At 44.1% G+C, this 18,507-nt stretch overlaps 1 protein-coding gene across 1 annotated transcript; it reads right to left on the bottom strand.

The window, feature by feature from the left end:
* Positions 1-9,721: 9,721 nt before the first annotated feature.
* LOC117040310 (potassium voltage-gated channel subfamily C member 1-like) lies at positions 9,722-17,703 on the bottom strand. Its single transcript, XM_033138006.1, has 3 exons — positions 17,155-17,703; positions 11,687-12,215; positions 9,722-10,596 (listed from the first exon to the last, which is right to left on the bottom strand). Exons 2-3 carry the CDS (start codon positions 12,209-12,211, stop codon positions 9,763-9,765), a joined length of 1,359 nt encoding a protein of 452 aa, XP_032993897.1. The 5' UTR covers positions 12,212-12,215; positions 17,155-17,703; the 3' UTR covers positions 9,722-9,762.
* Between the last annotated feature and the right edge of the window lie 804 nt (positions 17,704-18,507).

Genomic DNA, 18,507 nt, shown 5'->3' with positions numbered 1-18,507 from the left:
GTACTTATTTCACAAAATGCTGAATTTGCTGAACAGGATAGGTGGGAACAGGTTCATGTCAATCCTAGTATTTTAGTTCCTCTATCTGCACAACCACAGGAGCCTCTCAGGCAGCCAGCTGCTGAGGAAAGGCTAGAAAGTGGGGGAACTTTGCTCTCAGACACTGACACTTTGCAAAGTGCCTCAGGCAATGAATCAGAGGAACAACAAAATGATGAGCTGGAGGAGCAACAAGAGGAGGAAAGTCCAGTGGTTATCCCTAGGAGGTCCACAAGGACTACCAAGGGTATCCCCCTTGATAAATTGACTTTTGGTGCAACAAAAGTGTGTCATGTTAATTGTTCAGAGCCACAGGATTTTGCACAAGTTCTGAAACTACCTTCTAGGGAACAAACCCAATGGTTTGATGCCATGAAGGAAGAGTTAGAATCATTCAAAGAAAATAAGGTTTACACACTAGCCAAATTGCCACCAGGTGAAAAGTTGATTTCTAGCAGGTAGGTCTTTAATAGGAAGACTCAGGTATCAGGTGATACACGTTTTAAAGCTAGACTGGTAGCAAAAGGTTTTGCACAAAAGCCAGGAATTCACTATGATGAGCTTTTTGCGCCCACTGCCAAGGCAGAATCAGCGAGGCTTGTTTTGTCTGTTGCAGCTGACAAGAAATTGAAAGTGAGTCATTATGATATTACTTCTGCATATCTAAATGCTCCTCTGGACCATGTGATATACATGCGACAACCTCCAGGGTTTGAGGAAGGGAATGATTTAGTATGGAAATTAGACAAAGCTGTCTATGGTCTTAAGCAAAGTGCTAAATGCTGGAACGATTGTATAAACACACAATTCTTAAATCTTGGATTTAAAAGAAGTGTTGCTGATCCTTGCTTGTATAAAAAAGGATCAGGCAATGATTACATATTGGTTTTTATTTTTGTAGATGATTTGATGGTGGCAGGTAGTTCCACAGGCAAAATTCAAAAAATAGCAAATCAGTTGGGGAAACATTTTAATGTGTATAAATAAGTTTGTTTTTTATGTTTATGCTACTGCTCTCTAGGTCTTTGGGGGAGTGTCATGTGACAAAGATGCATGATAGCAGGAACAGCTGTTGGAGTCTAACTGCCATAACTGCCATTCTAGTCTGTAACTGTCTTTCAGTGCTGTGTGAGTTACTTACCGTGACTGTGGTGACGAGTTTCTCTCAGAGTGTGTGCCAGTATAGAGAAGAGCCTGTATTCTATATGTGATCTATTTCTATGAAGAAGTTTATTTTAAGCTTAATAAAAGTTTTTATTTGTTTCAATGAAAACTCTGCTTAAATAATTCCCGCTGCGCATCACTTTCCCCTCTTGCCTCTAGATGTGAAACCATTACTTGCTTTGAGTGTTTGGAAAGTATGTGTAGCCGAGTGGTCCCAAAACTTTTTTGGGGCCCCCACCCACCCATCCCTAGTGCACCACCCACTAAGGAAGATAATAACACAATAAAATTCAGCAAATAATATTGCATGAATGTTTTTTAATTGCATTTTTTATGAAAGCAAAAGGGTGGAGGAAATCTTTAGCATGAAATGTTTATATATAAATCGTTAACAAAAATGCACAAACCTTCACCTGGCATATCTGTATGGTAAGTAATTTATAAGAAAATGAACAGCTATTACCAATACCTGGCTATATAGTGACTTGTGTGACAACTCAAGAATCATCAATATAAACAAAGATGACTAAAGGAAGTCACTTTGAAAGTGATCAGTAAAATTTAAGATACGAAGTAAGGAGACCCCTGCTGCCAGTTAGTGTAGATAATACTAAACTAGATGGACTAGCGGGCTGACTCAGTAGGCAGCTTCCTATGTTCCTACTAGTTGACCCGGCAACGCCTTGCTGTGGCTGATTTGGTGAAATGGAAAAGTAAGATACAGTATGAAAGAGAAAGCATATGCTTACCCAGGGCCGTCTTAAGGGGATCGGCTGCCCTGGTGCGGCTATCCCTCCAGCACCCCCGCCATGCCGCCTCTCCGCCGCCTCCCTCCCGCGCTTGCCGCCCTTTGGGAGGGGGGTGGGCGAGCGGGGGATGAGGGGCGTGGCGCTGGAGCGGCACAGGGCTCTGTGCGCCCTTCCAGCGCTTCCTGGACGGGAGGCGGGGGCGGCCGGCTCGCACTCCCGCGCTCCGCCGAGCAGCCGGATGGCGCGGCGCAGCCGGGCAGCTCGCGCTCCGCGAGCAGCCGGAGGGTGTGGTGTGGCTGGCCAGCTCATGCTCCCGCACTCTGCTGGGCAGCCAGAGGGCGTGGCGTGGCCGGTCAGCTCCCTTGCTCCGCCGGGCAGTCAGAGGGCGCTGCCGGCAGGCGCTGCCAGCGGGACTGGAGGGCAGAGGTGCCCTCCAGGCCATTGTGCCCTGGTGCGCCGCGCCACCAGCCCCAATGGATGAGACGGCTCTGTGCTTACCTACACCTGATCTCGTTGAAGTTCAGTCTGTGTGTTCTCCGTTTGTCCCTCCTGTTTTTGTCTTCATTTCTACAACTTGTTATTACTACTATTTTAGTCTATGAGGTTCTTTGTCCTGATTTTGTCAATGGCCTTCGATGTTGTTGACGTGTAGTGGAGGGCTGTATGTTTGTTTTTATAGGAACACATTTGTAGCTGTGCAAGGTGTGGTATCTGTAGAATGTAAGTACGCACAGACACTCTGATATGGCGATGGATCGTTGTGTAAAAATGGAGAAGAAAGGAAAGAGATGGTGATTTTCAGGCAACCTTGCTCTGGAGCCAGGCAAGGCGAGGCCCCAAATGTGAGTAGCGGCGTTGTCGTCCGGCCTCTACACCCGGTCGAGGCAGCGTCGCAAACCGCGAAAATGGCCATTCTGCCTGTCATGGCTCTATACCTGCCAGCGGAGGCAGCAGCAGTGTTTGCAGCCGGTCTGCCTGTTGATTGGATGGTGGCAGTGATGTCGGGAGAGGAGGAGGAGGGGTCCGAAATGGGTGTGGTGTGGTGTGCTGTTTAACGTCCACTGGTGGGCGCTATTTTTTTGCACAAAATCACATTTTTACATGGGAAAGGTGTGGTATTTGTACAATGTAAGTGCATATGATCACTCCCATATGGCCATGGGATGTTGTATCCAAATTTGAACGGAATTGATCAAGGGGTTACAGAGAAAGGCAAGCGCTAACAAGCATCCAGCTTGAACGGTTTTATATATATATATAGATGGAGCAGTACCATTTCAAATGATTTTTTCCAGTAGCACCGTAGAGACCAACAAAGTTTGTTCTTGGTATGAGCTTTCGTGTGCATGCACACTTCTTCATACCAAGAACAAACTTAGTTGGTCTCTAAGGAGCTACTGGAAAGAATTTTTTATTTTATTTTGTTTTGACTATGGCAGACCAACACGGCTACCCACCTGTAACATTTCAAATGATGATATTCACATATTTGCTCCTCTGTATGAGATACGTAAATCTTCCTGCACAGCTATGTTAACCAGCACGATAGCAGGAAGGCTATGTTGGAATCTCTCTGATAAATGTTTGGGGAGCATTTTTACATTTACAATATGCTATCACCACCTGCAGTTCAAAATGCTCCATGGCTCCTTCACGCTGGGGTGGGGGTGGGGGGGTGGGAATTCCCATGCACACAAAGGCATGCAGTCCCAGCTGCAACAAAACATGTCTCTTCCACACTGGTCTCTACAGCCACAGAACATCTACCCCCCCCCCCCACCCCAAATGTGCACACCTTCAACGTCTCCTAAGACAGACGGATGCTAGCAGCAGACAGATTCACCCGTGGGAGCTAATGGCAGGATGCAGTCTTTCACTAGCTGAGAGCCTCCCTCTAGCACATGGGTAGGCAGACTAAGGCCCGGGGGGCAGATCCGGCCTAGTCACCTTCTAAATCCGGCCCGCGGACGGTCCGGGAATCAGCGTGTTTTTACATGATTAGAATGCGTCCTTTTATTTAAAATGCATCTCTGGGTTATTTGTGGGGCCTGCCTGGAGTTTTTACATGAGTAAAATGTGTGCTTTTATTTAAAATGCATCTCTGGGTTATTTGTGGGGCATAGGAATTAGTTCATTTTCTCTCTCTTCAAAATATAGTCCAGCCCCCCACAAGGTCTAAGGGACAGTGAACTGGCCCCCTGCTGAAAAAGTTTGCTGACCTCTGCTCTAGCATTTGCAACGTGATACTCATCAGAACTTGGAAGAAGAAGTGGAGAAATGGCTGCGAACCAGATGTGGTTTACATGTTTTAAAATGCTGGAATTTTTCCTGTGTTGTTGGTGTGTGACCTCTGCTGATGAAGAGCAGCCATGTAACAAAGTTGAGTGGGGGATCCGAACAGAAGGATGGTTCTTTCAGAAGGCAAGGCAAGGTGCGGACAGAGGTGGTGGGGGTGGGGGGCATTCCTATTATTCACACTAATAAGACATTACCCATGTGTTGTAATGTCCAGCCCCATTGCAAATGACCTGCCACTTTTTAGGGGGAATTGCTGCTTTTCTGTGTACATTTCGTGCTATGTTCTGTCTACTCTACACCAATGGCCAGGAGAAAATTTGCAGTGTGTGGCAAAGTGCAAGATCTAATTCACAAGAGTGGCCGTGAACTTTGAAAATATATATATTTTATTGAAAATTTACAATAGAAAAATAAAGTGAAAAAGTGCTCGAGACTGTGGTACAAAACAATATATAAGTATATAAGTAGTATGGTTATTCTAATGAATATAAAATTATTAACAAGTTATTAACACTTTTTAGAAATGCATTCCAAATATCATTATTTTTGTCCATACACCTGAAAGTGGTCCATTTGTATTTTGCAAAAGTAGTCATATTTTCTTTCTATTATTGAAAGAGGGCCATGGTATTATCTTTCCAATTTTTTAAAATATCAATTATGTATTCAGAACTTAGTCTTATTTATTATTTAAGTGTCATTGCTAATTGCAACCCATAGCATAAGACAAAAGGTTTTTGATTTTTGTTTTGCATCAGAAGTGAGTGTCGTAATCATTTAATAAGAAAAAACTCTAAAATGTTGCTAAAATGGTGAACAGAAAATTTCTTTTTAATAAAATTAGTGTTATATTGTTATATAACTCTGTAGCAGAATGCTGTAACACTCATTAATATTTGCTAATATTTTAATATTGTAAAAAACGGATGAGAAGTGTTTTTAAAAGTTGTTAATATGACGCTTAGTGTTTTTTTATGTTTAGAATGATTAGGTTTCCTTCTTGAGCTAACACATAACCTGCTGCTGCTTTGCCCCCAGCATATGTGCGCGCATACACACACACCACTTGCAAGGATGCTTTGCTCAGTCCTCGCTCCAGAGTATGGGGCTTGTGCATGGAAAAATGGAGGGGGTGCTAATTCTCTCAAGTTTCCTCTGACCTCCTTGGGTGTTCTGGGCAAAGGTCTGAAGGTCCCTGACACACACACACACACACACACTTCTGGGATAAAGAGTTTGCCTGCTTGTTTCCAGGGGCAGACTTTAGTACAGTAATATGGCACCATAATTCAAAAGCATCAATTTTTTGGTGATCAGCCTCCTTTATGGTCCAGCTCTCACTTCCATATATTACTACTGGGAAAACCATAGCTTTAAGTATACGGACCTTTGTCGGCAAGGTGATGTCTCTGCTTTTTAAGCTGCTGTCTAGGTTTGTCATTGCTTTCCTCCCAAGAAGCAGGTGTCTTCTAATTTCGTGGCTGCTGTCACCATCTGCAGTGATCATGGAACCCAAGAAAGTAAAATCTCTCACTGCCCCTTCTATTTTCTAGGAGGTGATGGGACAAGTGGCCATGATTTTAGTTTTTTTGATGTTGAGCTTCAGACCATATTTTGCGCTCTCCTCTTTCACCCTCATTAAAAGGATCTTTAATTCCTCCTCACTTTCTGCCATCAAGGTTGTGTCATCAGCGTATCTGAGGTTGTTGATATTTCTTCCAGCAATCTTAATTCCGGCTTGGGATGTCAGGGATGAGCTGGACGAGGAGGAGTGGTGGCAAGCCTCCCCTGGTAAGGCTGCACCCACGGAAGAATCTGGATAAATGGAGGAGTTCATACCTGGAGAAGACTGGTGGCGGCACTCCTCAGAAGAGGAAGAATCAGACAGGGAAGTAGAAAGACCTGAACAGGAGGAGGAAGAAGTCAAGCTAGAATCAGGCCGTTGTGAGGAGAGGAACCGGCTGGCCCCCTCCCGTCCTGCCTTCTCAGCTGCAGAACGTAGAACTTAGAGACTTAGGGAACAATTAGAGGCAGCTGCAGCTCATAAGAGGCGTGGTCATGAGCCGGCTACTTAAGGAAGGCTGGCTGCTCCATTCCCCAGCACCTGCAACTGCGGTGCTGAAGCGCATGGTTTTCGTTGCTAGTCCTGTTCCTGACTCCTGGTTTGTTCCTGACTCTTGGCTTGTTCCTGACTCCTGGCTTGTTCCTGACTTGGCTGGTTCGTGACTTGGACTGTTCCTGATCCCGGTGCTGATACCTGACCTCGGCTGGTTCCTGACCTGGTCTGTTGGACCTCGACTTACTCTGCAGCCGACTGCTGCCCTTCAGTGCGCCAACCTGTTGGCGCCCTAACATGGGATTCATCCAGTCCAGTCTTTCGCATGATGAATTCTGCATATAAGTTAAATAAGCAGGGAGACAATATACAGCCTTGTCATACTCCTTTCCCAATTTCAAACCAATCAGTTATTCCATATCCAGTTCTAACTGTAGCTTCTTGTCCCACATAGAGATATCTCAGGAAACAGATGAGGTGATCCAGCACTCCCATTTCTTTAAGAACTTGCCATAGTTTGCTGTGGTAAACACAGTCAAAAGCCTGAGGGGCTCATCTTCCAGCGTCATAACTTTTATATGCCTGTTGTCTTTGTCCATGGAGTTTTCTTGCCGGTTCCTCCCCCAGGTGGATCACGTTTGGTCAAAATTCTCCACTATGACCTGTCCATCTTGACCTGTCCATAGCTTCCCTGAGTTATTCAAGCTCCTTTGCCATGACAAGGCAGTGATCCATGAAGGGGAAATTGTATGCTACTCTGTTACAATTTGAACTCTGCAGAATGCCAGTTGTAATACAATAAAGTAAGGTAAAGGTACCCTGACTGTTACGTCCAGTCGTGGAAGACTCTGGGGTTGCGGCGCTCATCTCGCTCTATAGGCTGAGGAGCCGGCATTTGTCCGCAGACAGCTTCCAGGTCATGTGGCCAGCATGACTAAGCCGCTTCTGGCGAACCAGAGCAATGCACGGAAACGCCGTTTACCTACCTGCCAGTACCTATTTATCTACTTGCACTTTGACATGCTTTCGAACTGCTAGGTGAGCAAGAGTTGGGACCGAGCAATGGGACCTCACCCTATCGCAGGGATTCGAACCGCCAACCTTCTGACCGGCAAACCCTAGGCTCTGTGGTTTAGACCACAGCGCCACCCGCGTCCCCAATACAATAAAGTACCACATAAGAAATAAAAGAGACAATAAAAATACAAGCACAAATCTTACAGCATCTAGCACAGCACATTACAACTGCTGGAAGAGGCAGAAAAATAATTATGTGGTCCACCAAGATCTCAGCAGTTTTCAAGTGGTCCGTGGAACGAAACATTTGAGTACTATACTGGACTATGTGGATGCTGCAACTTGCAGTCCTGCACATCATCACATGGGGGCAGCCACACACAATTGCAAAGCTTCCCAGTTTGAGCCATGACCGCTCCTGACAGCTTCACAAATGCAGAGCATCTCAGGATTCCTCTATGTTTTACTGTTTTACATGCAATTTATTTTCAGGGTGTAGCCACATTTAGAATTAAACACATGGGAAGGTGAGCAGGATCGCACAACCACATTCCTCTCTAATACATGTTTGCTCTGGGCAGAGATCGTCTGATCATCAGCAGATGGATACAGTGGTACCTCTGGTTACGCACCAGTACTTAATTCGTTCTGGAGGTCCGTTCTTAACCTGAAACTGTTCTTAACCTGAAGCACCACTTTAGCTAATGGGGCCTCCTGCTGCCGCTGCGCCGCCAGAGCACGATTTCTGTTCTTATCCTGAAGCACAGTTTTTAACCTGAACCGTTATTTCTGGGTTAGCGGAGTATGTAACCTGAAGTGTATGTAACCCGAGGTACCACTGTATTGTGAAAGGATGTCAGTAATGCCATCTTGTGTGGCGATATGAGAGTTCCATCAGCATATGAGTGTTAAGAATATCTGTTATGGTCCATCCACACATGCAGAGTGTTACAGTAATCAGGTGAAGGACACATATGCCAGGAGACTGGCATCTTACTGTGCAAAACAGATGCCACTGGATGCATGTGGGAACCTGCCCACAGTACAGATCACATGTTCTATGCCCAGATTGGCAGATCAAACCCTAAATACACCTGTGTGGTTAGCAAGCTCTGGATCTCACAGGAAACTGAGTGCACCTGTGTCCAGATAAAAATAATTAGAGAAAACACCCATATTTCATTCTGAGACCAGACAGTTTAAAAGTATTTTTATTTACTAGCAAAATCTTAATCCTGTTGCAGAATGTAAGATTAATCATGGAGTTGATACAAAAACATAGAGAATGAGCAAAATGTATAACATATGTAATTTTGCCTTACCAGATATCTATAAGCAGGCAAAATGGTGAATTTTCCACAAGAAAACTCCAAATTCCAGTAACAGCAGCTTACCTTTTTATAAAGTTTTGAAACACATCTAACTATGTAAATATGTTCTATTCATTACATAAGTTAAGCACCTCTCTCATGTTCTGAAATTAATTGCCAATTAATGTAAAAATTGCTAAGCTTGATCAAATGCCATTTTGATGTAACTTTTAAGTCCTGCAAAACATATTGAGATAAATCATATAATTACCTTTTCCTGAAAAAATGAAGCTTTAAAATAAGTACATTGCTTTATATTTTAATCTTAACCAAATTCCAAATATCAGGCGTGTGTCAGAAGGAAAATGAATTGATATGGATTTATATATGATTTTTATATATAGTAGTAACTTTGTATTAGTTAAATAATATTTTTATATGTAACTGTGTATTTTTGTAATATTTTGTTTGTCTATTGCTCTTTCGGTTTTTGTATGCCACGTAGAGATATTTTTCATGTGTTAAGTGGTATAGAAATTAAAAGATCAATAATAAATTTACTTATTTATAAGGATTTCTAAGTTGCTTAATATTTTAAAATCTCTAAGCAGCATACAACCTACATCTATGGGATGATCAGCAGAAACAATTCAGCTCTTGTGGACTTTTGACGGATGCTGGCAGCTGCCAGAACCTCAATAGCCTCCAAATGGAAAAAGTTGTAAGACTTGAGACTTTCACTTTGTTATAAAAATATGTGGAATTTATCACTAGCTGCAAAAACTGAGAAATCATGTGTTGCCAAAGGCTTGGAGGACCCAGAAAAATCATGGGCTGTTGGGTGGGATTTTATCTTATACCATACAAAAATACAGACACACAGGACTGCCTCTCCTCAGGGCAACATGAAACTGGTGGTGGTCTTACCGGTAAATACCCCACCAACCTAATATTAAGTCTCTCCTGAATATACTGTGCTTTTTTGTACTTCATTTATTTTTGTTGTATTGATTTATTTTATTTCATTAAAATGCTTTATTAAAAAGCTTCTGCGATGTGCCCAGGAGCTACTTGGAAGCCTTTTCCCCCTCCTCTTACAGAAAACTAGGGATGTGATGCTCAGGAGTCCTCAGGACAACAGCGTCACTGCTTGCATTGCTTTCCTCTTCCTCCTCTCCTTGATCACAGCAGCATCATAACAGCCCTTGAAACTGAATAGAAAGATTGGGACTGGGACAATGATGGTCAGCACACCACAGAGTGCAGTACAAACTGCTATCACTTGGCCGGCGACACTGACAGGAAGAAGGTCTCCATACCCTACAGTGGTCAGAGTGATGGCTGCCCACCAGAAGGCCTCGCCAATGTTACGAAACCGTATTTTAAAGTTGGTACTCAGCTGCTCCCCATAAAAGCAGAGGGTGCCAAAGAAAAGGACTTCAGAAGCAAAAATCAACAAGAAGATGAGTATCTCTCTCAGGATGGACTTGAACATGTAAGGCAGCACCCTCAGCATCAGAGGTGTCTCCACCAGCCTCAATACCTTCAGGAGTTTGATTATGTACATCATGCGGGACAGGCCCAGCCACCGGACCAGAGGATGTGGCTCCTGAGGGTGTGGCTCCTGTGAAGGTCTTGCCAAGGATAGCTCAATGTAAACTGGGAACAGGGAGAGGAGATCAACGATGTTCAGAGGGTTCTTCAGGAATTTTTTCAAATCTGGGCAGCACATGATCCTTACGAAGAACTCAGCCGTGAAGCAGAGGATGAAGAAAAGCTCAAGGTGGAGGAGGTAGGGGGCCACTTCATAGGAAAAGACAGACGGAAAGAAGTGATGGTAGTAATTGTGGTGGTGGCTCTCTATAGTATGGTCTGGGATGATGTTTTTTATGAACCCCTTGGACTCCTCACAGAGGATGATGATGATGGCGATGGTGAACAGCAGAGAAACAACTGCCAAGCCCTGCAAAGATAAAGGAAGGTTGAACATGGGAAAATGTGCCCATTGGTTTATATTTATATAACTAACTAACTATATATAAAAACAAAATAAAAAAATTCCTTCCAGTAGCACCTTAGAGACAAACTAAGTTTGTTCTTGGTATGAGCTTTCGTGTGCATGCACACTTCTTCACACACACACACACACACACACACACACTATATTTATTAAATTTATTGGTAACTTTTTGTTGCCAAAGGCAGCTCACAAACTAACTAAAACCTACATAGATGCATTAAAAAAACAGCTTTAAAATAAACATTAAAGAAATACAATGGAAGCATCCCACCTAAGAGGCCACGGATATTTAGAGGCCAAATGCCTGGTTAAAGAGGAAGGGTTTTGCCAGGCATTGGAAGATATATAACAAAGGGGCTACCTCCTCTCACGTGTTAACTTTTCCTACATTCACGTATCTGATTCTGCCCCTTTGGCTATAGAAGAACCCACATGAGCACCAATAAAAGAAAGTAATTCTTGAAGCAGCAAATATGGAACTCAGTACTTTAGGAGGCAGTGATGGCTACCAACATAGATGGCTTTAGAAGATGACTGGACAACATCATGGAGAACAAGGTTGTCAATGGCTAGCAGCCATGATAGCTAAGCTCTGCCTCCAGAGTTGGCAACAGAAATGCTTCTGAATACTAGTTGCTGGGGAGGGCACGTGCTCAGATCCCAATAGCAAGTTTCTCAGAGGCATCTGGTAGTGTAGCGTATTCTGCACAATTTATTATATAATGCTATTCTGAATAATGCTTGTTATAGGGTGGCAGGTGCTGGAGTTTATGGAGTTTGTGGAATCCTGGTGGTGGTGGGAGGAATTGCTGCCTTAGAGGAAGTTTGGTACCATATATACCAAATATTACCATATATAGTACCATATATTTGGTACCATATATACCATATATACAGCACCAAGTTAATTTGCAGAGTTGGGTTTTACATTCCCAATACTTCAATACTTGGGGCAATCCCCTTACCCCCTCTCTCCACCTTCACCTGGCAAGTCACAGAGCCACGCTTGGGACTTATCAAGCATATTCCTTACCATTGCACATTTAGAGGAATGGGGCTTTTCAAAGAGATCCCACAATTTGGGCCGCCACCGGGCATACTGACAGCCACTCCTTCTTTCTTCCTGGATCAGGAGACCCTGGCCATTGTCTTGCTCATCAACAATCCCAATGTCGTGCTCCTCCTCTTCGGGCCCTCTCTTGCTAAGCTTTATCCAGCAGCAGGGGGCCAGCTGGGTGCATGTGATCCCCCAGAAATCCAGCTCTTCCTCAAAGGCAGATTCACAGACACCTGCAGGGCAATGGAGTTGCTTTGTGCTGTAGTAGTTCAGCACCTGCCCAAACAGCCGGCCACTCCGATCAAAGAAGAACTCCTTGGTGCTAGGGTCATGGTCATGCTTTGTGTTGGCCTGGGGCTCCGTGAGGCTCCACAGTTTGGTCCCTGGGAAAGCCTGCAGGGTGCTAAGGAACGTTTCATAGCAGATGCCTCCAACGTTCAGAATGACCTTTCCGGTGGAGACCTCCATTTGTCTGATGGTGGTCCAGCTGGCTTCTTGCATCGACCTGGGAAGATTCAGAAAAGGGCTCAGTCAACGAAATTACAGTTTTGAATATTGCTACAAGCCACCCCAGTCTCCACAGCAGTGCAAGATTCCAGAGGTTCCAGGCCCTTACCCAGGATAATGTTTGATGTTTTTATTTTTATATGTGTTTTATTTTATTTTTATATGTGTTGGAAGCCGCCCAGAATGGCTGGGAAAACCCATGCAAGATGGGTGGGGTATAAATATAATAAATAGGCACAGTGGAGACGGTGGTGTTTTTATGATATATTTACACATATATCATATATATTTATATATATTTGCAACTAGAATCTACAATGGAGAGGCTCCCAGCAATACACTCTCAAGAGGTTCTCTTGCTTCCCTTGTGACAGACAGCAGAGCCAGACCAGAGTTTGGTGATGCAGTTGGAGCCTTTCTCTGATTGGCTACCAAGATGGTGGGGTGGGGTGGGGGTGGAGCCAGCACTTTGGGAGGGAAAATAAAGGAACCGTTTCTGAGGGAGTTTTCAGATACAGGGTTTAGTTTGAGGGGAAGAAAGGGTGTTGATCTAAGGGAGAAAGAGTTTGTCCTGGGTAGAAACATCCACTCTGAGGAAAATATCTAAAGCTAGAGAAAGTAGTTTCTGAGCTTCGTGTGCAGGGCAGTGTGTAGTGTGTCCTGTGAGAGTATAAGGCCAGAAGTTAACTGGGAAGGCTGAGTTTGAGCCAGGAGAAGTAGAAGCTGTGTGGATACAGTGTACTTGGGTCTCATTCCAGTCAGGAGGGGAGAGATATAAAGAGAGAAGACTCCCAAAACAGTTTAAAAGAGGCATGGTGATCCCCTGGAGCTGCTGTACCATTTGGAGTACCTCATAAGTGGGATGGGCAAATGGTTGGGTAACTGACAGAAAGCGCCACTTTGTTGAAGAACCAAAGTATTAAGCGACAACACCTATGCCGCTGAGTTAAGAACTGAAGTGAAATAACACGAAATAAGAGGAGCATTTACCATCTAGTCTAGGAACCTGTAACATCTACCTGAAGCGTAATAACTGAACATAAGCAACTGAAATTTTAACAGAAGCTGTGCTTGATTAGAAGCCTGAAACATCCATTGGATTTAGTATAATTATTAATAGGTTTGCTGTTTCCTGAATGAACATTATCTCCTGATATATCCTTTGTTTCTAGTTTCTACCAACGTTTATTGGCATAAGTTGAAACAGTAAAATCATAAAACCATACAAAGCTATCCTTTGTTTTATCCACTTCATTCTGCAAAATGGTTGTTTCTTATTTGTTCAACTTTTGCCTGAATCTCCAAGTATCTAAGATTTCCCTTACACCTTAAAGATAACCCATTATTATAGGGTGTGTACGTAGTTTGGATCTGCCACAATTGGTATATAGTGGTGGGATCTGCTACATCTCCCTAGGCACAACAGCCTTGGATCCAAATCAGAAATGAGCCATGCTCTTGGTTTCCTTTTATAGCCTGTCACAGTTTTGCTTGCACATCACTGCCACCTAAAAACTCTGGCCTTGTGTTTCCGGCTCCTTACTTATTTTGAGGGAGGAGGGTCTCGTACCCCTCTGCTGTCCAACACAGAGTAACTGCTAAAAAGATCTCAAAGTAGCTGTCTTATTACAAAGGAATTTCAGAAATAGACTGGAAAGAGAAGTTGCTGAATTGCAACTCATTACCAAACTTAAAACCATGGAGAGACCTGGTCTGAACAAAGACATTGGATTCTTATCTCATTATACGTGACAAAGCTCTTTTAAGCCATCTCACCCTTTGCTTTTTCCTGTAAGACCAATTGCAGTCGTTAACAGTCGTCAACAGGTTTTCCACACCTATCAGCCAATCTCCCATTCCCACCACGCTTCTGAGTAATACCCCTCCCCACTCTGTCACTATATATAAGGGTCTGGTGACTTCTGTTTCAGTGTATCTGAAGAAGTGTGCATGCACACGAAAGCTCATACCAAGAACAAACTTAGTTGGTCTCTAAGGTGCTACTGGAAGGAACTTTTTATTTTTTATTTTGTTTTGTTCTCTCTCCCCCAGTACGACATCTCCATAATGAGTGGGCAAACGCCACATTCCTCCCCCCCTTAAAGAAGTTTGATTCAGGAGGGGTAACTAAACAGAGTTACACTCCTGATATCACACTGCACACAAAGGAACCTAATAAGATTTACACAACACATTCTTGTTAACCCATTGCCTATTACAGACTTATGTATATTTAAACAACCCTTTCACCTGCCAAAAAAAAGAAGAAGTTATCATGACCAGTCTGGTTTATTTGTCTCATCAAGCTGTTCTTGTCCACGGTTATCCTTTTTCTTCTGGTCTTCGTGAGAGAGCATCTGCTACAATGTTTAAAGACCCTTTCACACTTTTTATAGTGAAGTTGAAGTCCTGCAGCAACAGAGCCCACCTCATTAATTTGCTATTGGTTCTCATAGTCCTCAACCACAGCAAGAGGTGTTTTTCTCTGGGCACCAATTTTGTATTCCTGTTCCAATTTCCATTTTTCAAATTCTAGAGAGAATTTAGGCTCTACTGCCTCTCAGAAGGAATTTCTGATATCTCCTCTAAACTCTGCTCTTCTCCCTGATGATTCCCATTTTCCTCTCCTTTGGAGCTTTCATATGTTGGTTCCTTCACAGGGTTTCTTCACTTTTTGGGTGGCATACTGAGCACGCGTGGTCTGACAGCGAAACAGAATCAGTTGAGAGAATCCCACCCCCATGGCTATTCTTTCTGGCTAGGTTTCCTTTTAGACTTTGGCCTTGAAGCCTTGTACTGGGACTCCACACTGGCCCTGCACAGACACTTCCTCCAACTACAAGTCCAATACCTCTGTCAAATAACCTCACTCCCAGATCCACCTTCCCCTTCACGAGCATATAAATCTATCCCACCACGAGCATATTTATTTATCCCACCATGGGCATATTTATTTATCCCACCACGGGCGTATTTATTTATCCCGCCGCTGCTGTCAATTTTGTGGGAATCACACAGAGCCCCCGGTCATTCCACGGACTATTGACCCTGTGCCACCACTAATCTGCTGCCACCAACCAGGTTCTCCCCGGTAATATATTCAGACTCAGTTAGGTTGCAACGTATTAACAAAGAATCCAGTTTATTATGAACTCAGATGATCTACTGAGGAAGATAATAGTGCAATAAAATTCATATTTAATCACACTTTTAATCAAAATTCAATTTATAGCTATGTTCCCCCCAAAAAACTAACTTGTAGGCATGAGTGTGTGTCACTGATACACACAAATAATGTTCTGATCTAATATTTCAGCTAAAAAAGGAATATACTTCAAATAATCTTGCATGAAAAGTATTTTTCTGCATTCTCAGGAAAATAAAAGGAAAATATACCTACCCACACTTGCCAAACATGCACAAACCTTCACCTAATTAATGTATAAGAAAATCAATAAGCATTACCAACAGTTGTGAAAACTTAGAATAAAAAAAATGACCAAAATACATAGCTTTGAGAGGGGTAAAGGACCCCTGACAGTTAAGTCTAGTCGCAAATGACTCTGGGGTTGTGGCACTCATCTCGTTTTACTGGCCGAGGGAGCCAATGATTGTCCGCAGACAGTTTTTCCGGGTCATGTGGCCACCATGACTAAGCCGCTTTTGGTGAAACCAGAGCAGCGCATGAAAACGTCGTTTACCTTCCCGGCAGAGCGGTATCTATATATCTACTTGCACTTTGGCGTGCTTTCAAACTGCTAGGTTGGCAGGAGCAGGGACCGAGTAACGGGAGCTCACCTGATTCGAACCGCCAACCTTCTGATCGGCAAGCCCAAGGCTCAATGGTTTACACCACAGCGCTACCCATGTCCCCTTGAAAGGGATAAGAGCAGTTAAACTTTAAATATAAAGTGAGAAAGGTGCTTTGTTCCAGACTCTAGCATGTCAATCATAAATAAGTGATTAACATGATCAGAAAGCCCTGCCTTCAACCTCCTGCCACCCCCTTGCCTCTTAGTGCCTCTCTAACTAATCCCACCCACCCCCAGGGGGCAGTATCATCAAATTTGGGAGCCACGTTTTAAGCAGAATATGTTTGACCCTCCTTTTCCAAGAACAGCTGCTCAACTGTTAAATGCACCTCAAAAATCCATCCAGTTCCATTCATATTTATTCAAAAGTATTTATTCTGGTCTACATTATGCAGAATTGCACACCAAAAGATGGACCTTAGCTGGCCACTAAGTATGTCCTCATCAGCTTCCCAAAAGAATGAGCTGGGTTGCAAGAACTACAACCAGATGATGGTGTCCGCCTTCCCCACCCACCTCACTTATATGCTAGGTAAGAGATCAAGGGCCAGGGTAGTGCGTGAGAGCTGATCTGGAAGCTGGAGACACAGAGATATGCTTGCTCCGTGCTGGATCCAAAGCTGCAGCTAATAGAGAAGTAAGATTTGTTGGGGTGCTCATGCTGTGAGCCCCTCTATCAAATGCTCAGGTTGTATATCTGACTAAATAAAACAATAGATCCAAAAGACACCACAGTCTCTGCTGACTTTCATTCCAAGGAAACCAAACCTGCATAATCACGGGAACCCCAGAGGTTCTGAGTGTGGGGTAGCATGTAACAATATATTCTTCCTTCCTGAGCAGGGAAGACATAGTATGTCTGAGTGCATCCCCTGGTGCATGAAAAGAAGTACGTGCAATGGCAAAGCTAGATGGCAGCCCTCAGGAGGTTCCACCACTGCAAATTGCCTGTCATTTCTGCCTGCCTGCCTGTCTCTTCATGCCCTCCAAACCCACAACTGAGTGTCATCACCAACCCTTTCTGTTGTCTGCTAAATGCCCCAATTGCACCACACTACACACACACACACACACACACACACACGTGAAGAATCCCAGAGAAATAGCTACAGCGCCAGTCCTTACCTTCACAGTCCTGATGCAGTGGTGGGTGGAGAGAGAGAGAGAGAATGGAGAAGAATAAGCAGGCAGCAAATGGACTGAGTGAGCTGTCTGAAAAACACGATGCCTCTGGGGGCCCAGTTCCAAGCCTGGAGATGTCAGATACCAAGAAGCAAAGCCAGCCAATCCAACAGAAAAGCTATTTGAGTGTGTGTAACACACACCCTCCACTCTGTTCCCCTGGCATACCTTCCTATCAGCAACAACCAGCTATTATTTAGTGGACCATTTATAAAAAAGCCAGTAACTCCCTTGCCACCCACAGCTCCTGAAAGAGCTCTGGCCTCTTGGAAATGGGCAGAGTTCAAACTCTCTTGGCTCAATTCAAAGCAGATTTGTTGTGCAACAAAGGCGGCAGGGGGCTGGAGAGATGGTGAAGAAATGAAGCAAGAACAAATTGTTTTGTTCTTGCCTTTTCTGCTCAACTTGGCAGCCTCTCTCTGGTTAACTTCTTCCTCCTGGTGAAGAAGATGATGGGCAAATGAGGGTATTTTCACAGCCAAGGTTTTGAAACTGGCCATCTGGGGTGCCCTGGGTTTCTGATGAGAATATATAGCAGAATGTTCACCAGAATGTGCCTTTTCTCTTATACAAAACCAACATCCAGATCTGGGCATAATGAAGCTCACTGGTTGATTTGGGGGCCAGTCCTAACAGGGTTGTTGTGGGAAAAACACAGACAAGGGGGGGGGGCAGTGGTGTCCAAACTTTTTTCAAAGAGGGCCAGATTTGAATGAAGTGAAGGGCCGTGGGGGCCAACCAAAGTTGTTGAACTTTTTTTTAGTTAGGATTGAAGTTGTTGAGCTTTTTTTAAGGTTGGAGTTGTTGAGCTTCTTTTGGGGGGAGGGATTTTGCCCCAGGAAATTAACTGTTGCAGGGACCGGATTAAATCAACCAGCAGGCCAGATTAGGCCCCTGAAACGGACTTTCGACATGCCTGAATAAGGGAAGGGGAAATTGGCAGGTTGCCTGTTCTGGATAGGGTTGCCTCCCTCTGAAGGAGCAAATGCAACACAAAGGCTGTACAAAGCTGATTGGGGATGCCAGTGGATGTGTGACATCACACACATACACGACACTTGGTGCGTGCATCGCACATATGTGTGACATCACACGCATGCTAAGTGTCATGTGTCACAAGCAGCGCAAGCCAGGCATCCCTAATGCTGAGCGCTGTGTGCACCATTTCTCCACCTCTTCCTCCTGTGGCTGCCAGGGAAGTAGGCCCTGGCTCCTCCCGACATTGTTCTGAGAAGAAGGATGAGACACCAGGACAAGCTGGGGCCTCATTCCCCAGTAACTGCAGGAGAAGAAGCC

Source organism: Lacerta agilis, chromosome Z (genome assembly GCF_009819535.1).
Source record: "Lacerta agilis isolate rLacAgi1 chromosome Z, rLacAgi1.pri, whole genome shotgun sequence".
Classification (NCBI taxonomy): Eukaryota; Metazoa; Chordata; class Lepidosauria; order Squamata; family Lacertidae; genus Lacerta; species Lacerta agilis.
This window is presented reverse-complemented; position numbering and strand designations above follow the sequence as displayed.

What these genes read in the sequence shown, in the direction of transcription:
- LOC117040310 (XM_033138006.1), bottom strand. Translation starts at nt 12,211, where the DNA reads ATGCAAGAAGCCAGCTGGACCACCATCAGACAAATGGAGGTCTCCACC. An exon ending in ATTCCTCTAAATGTGCAATG is followed by an intron (nt 10,597 to 11,686) that starts GTAAGGAATATG and finishes TTATCTTTGCAG; the next exon opens with GGCTTGGCAGTTGTTTCTCT.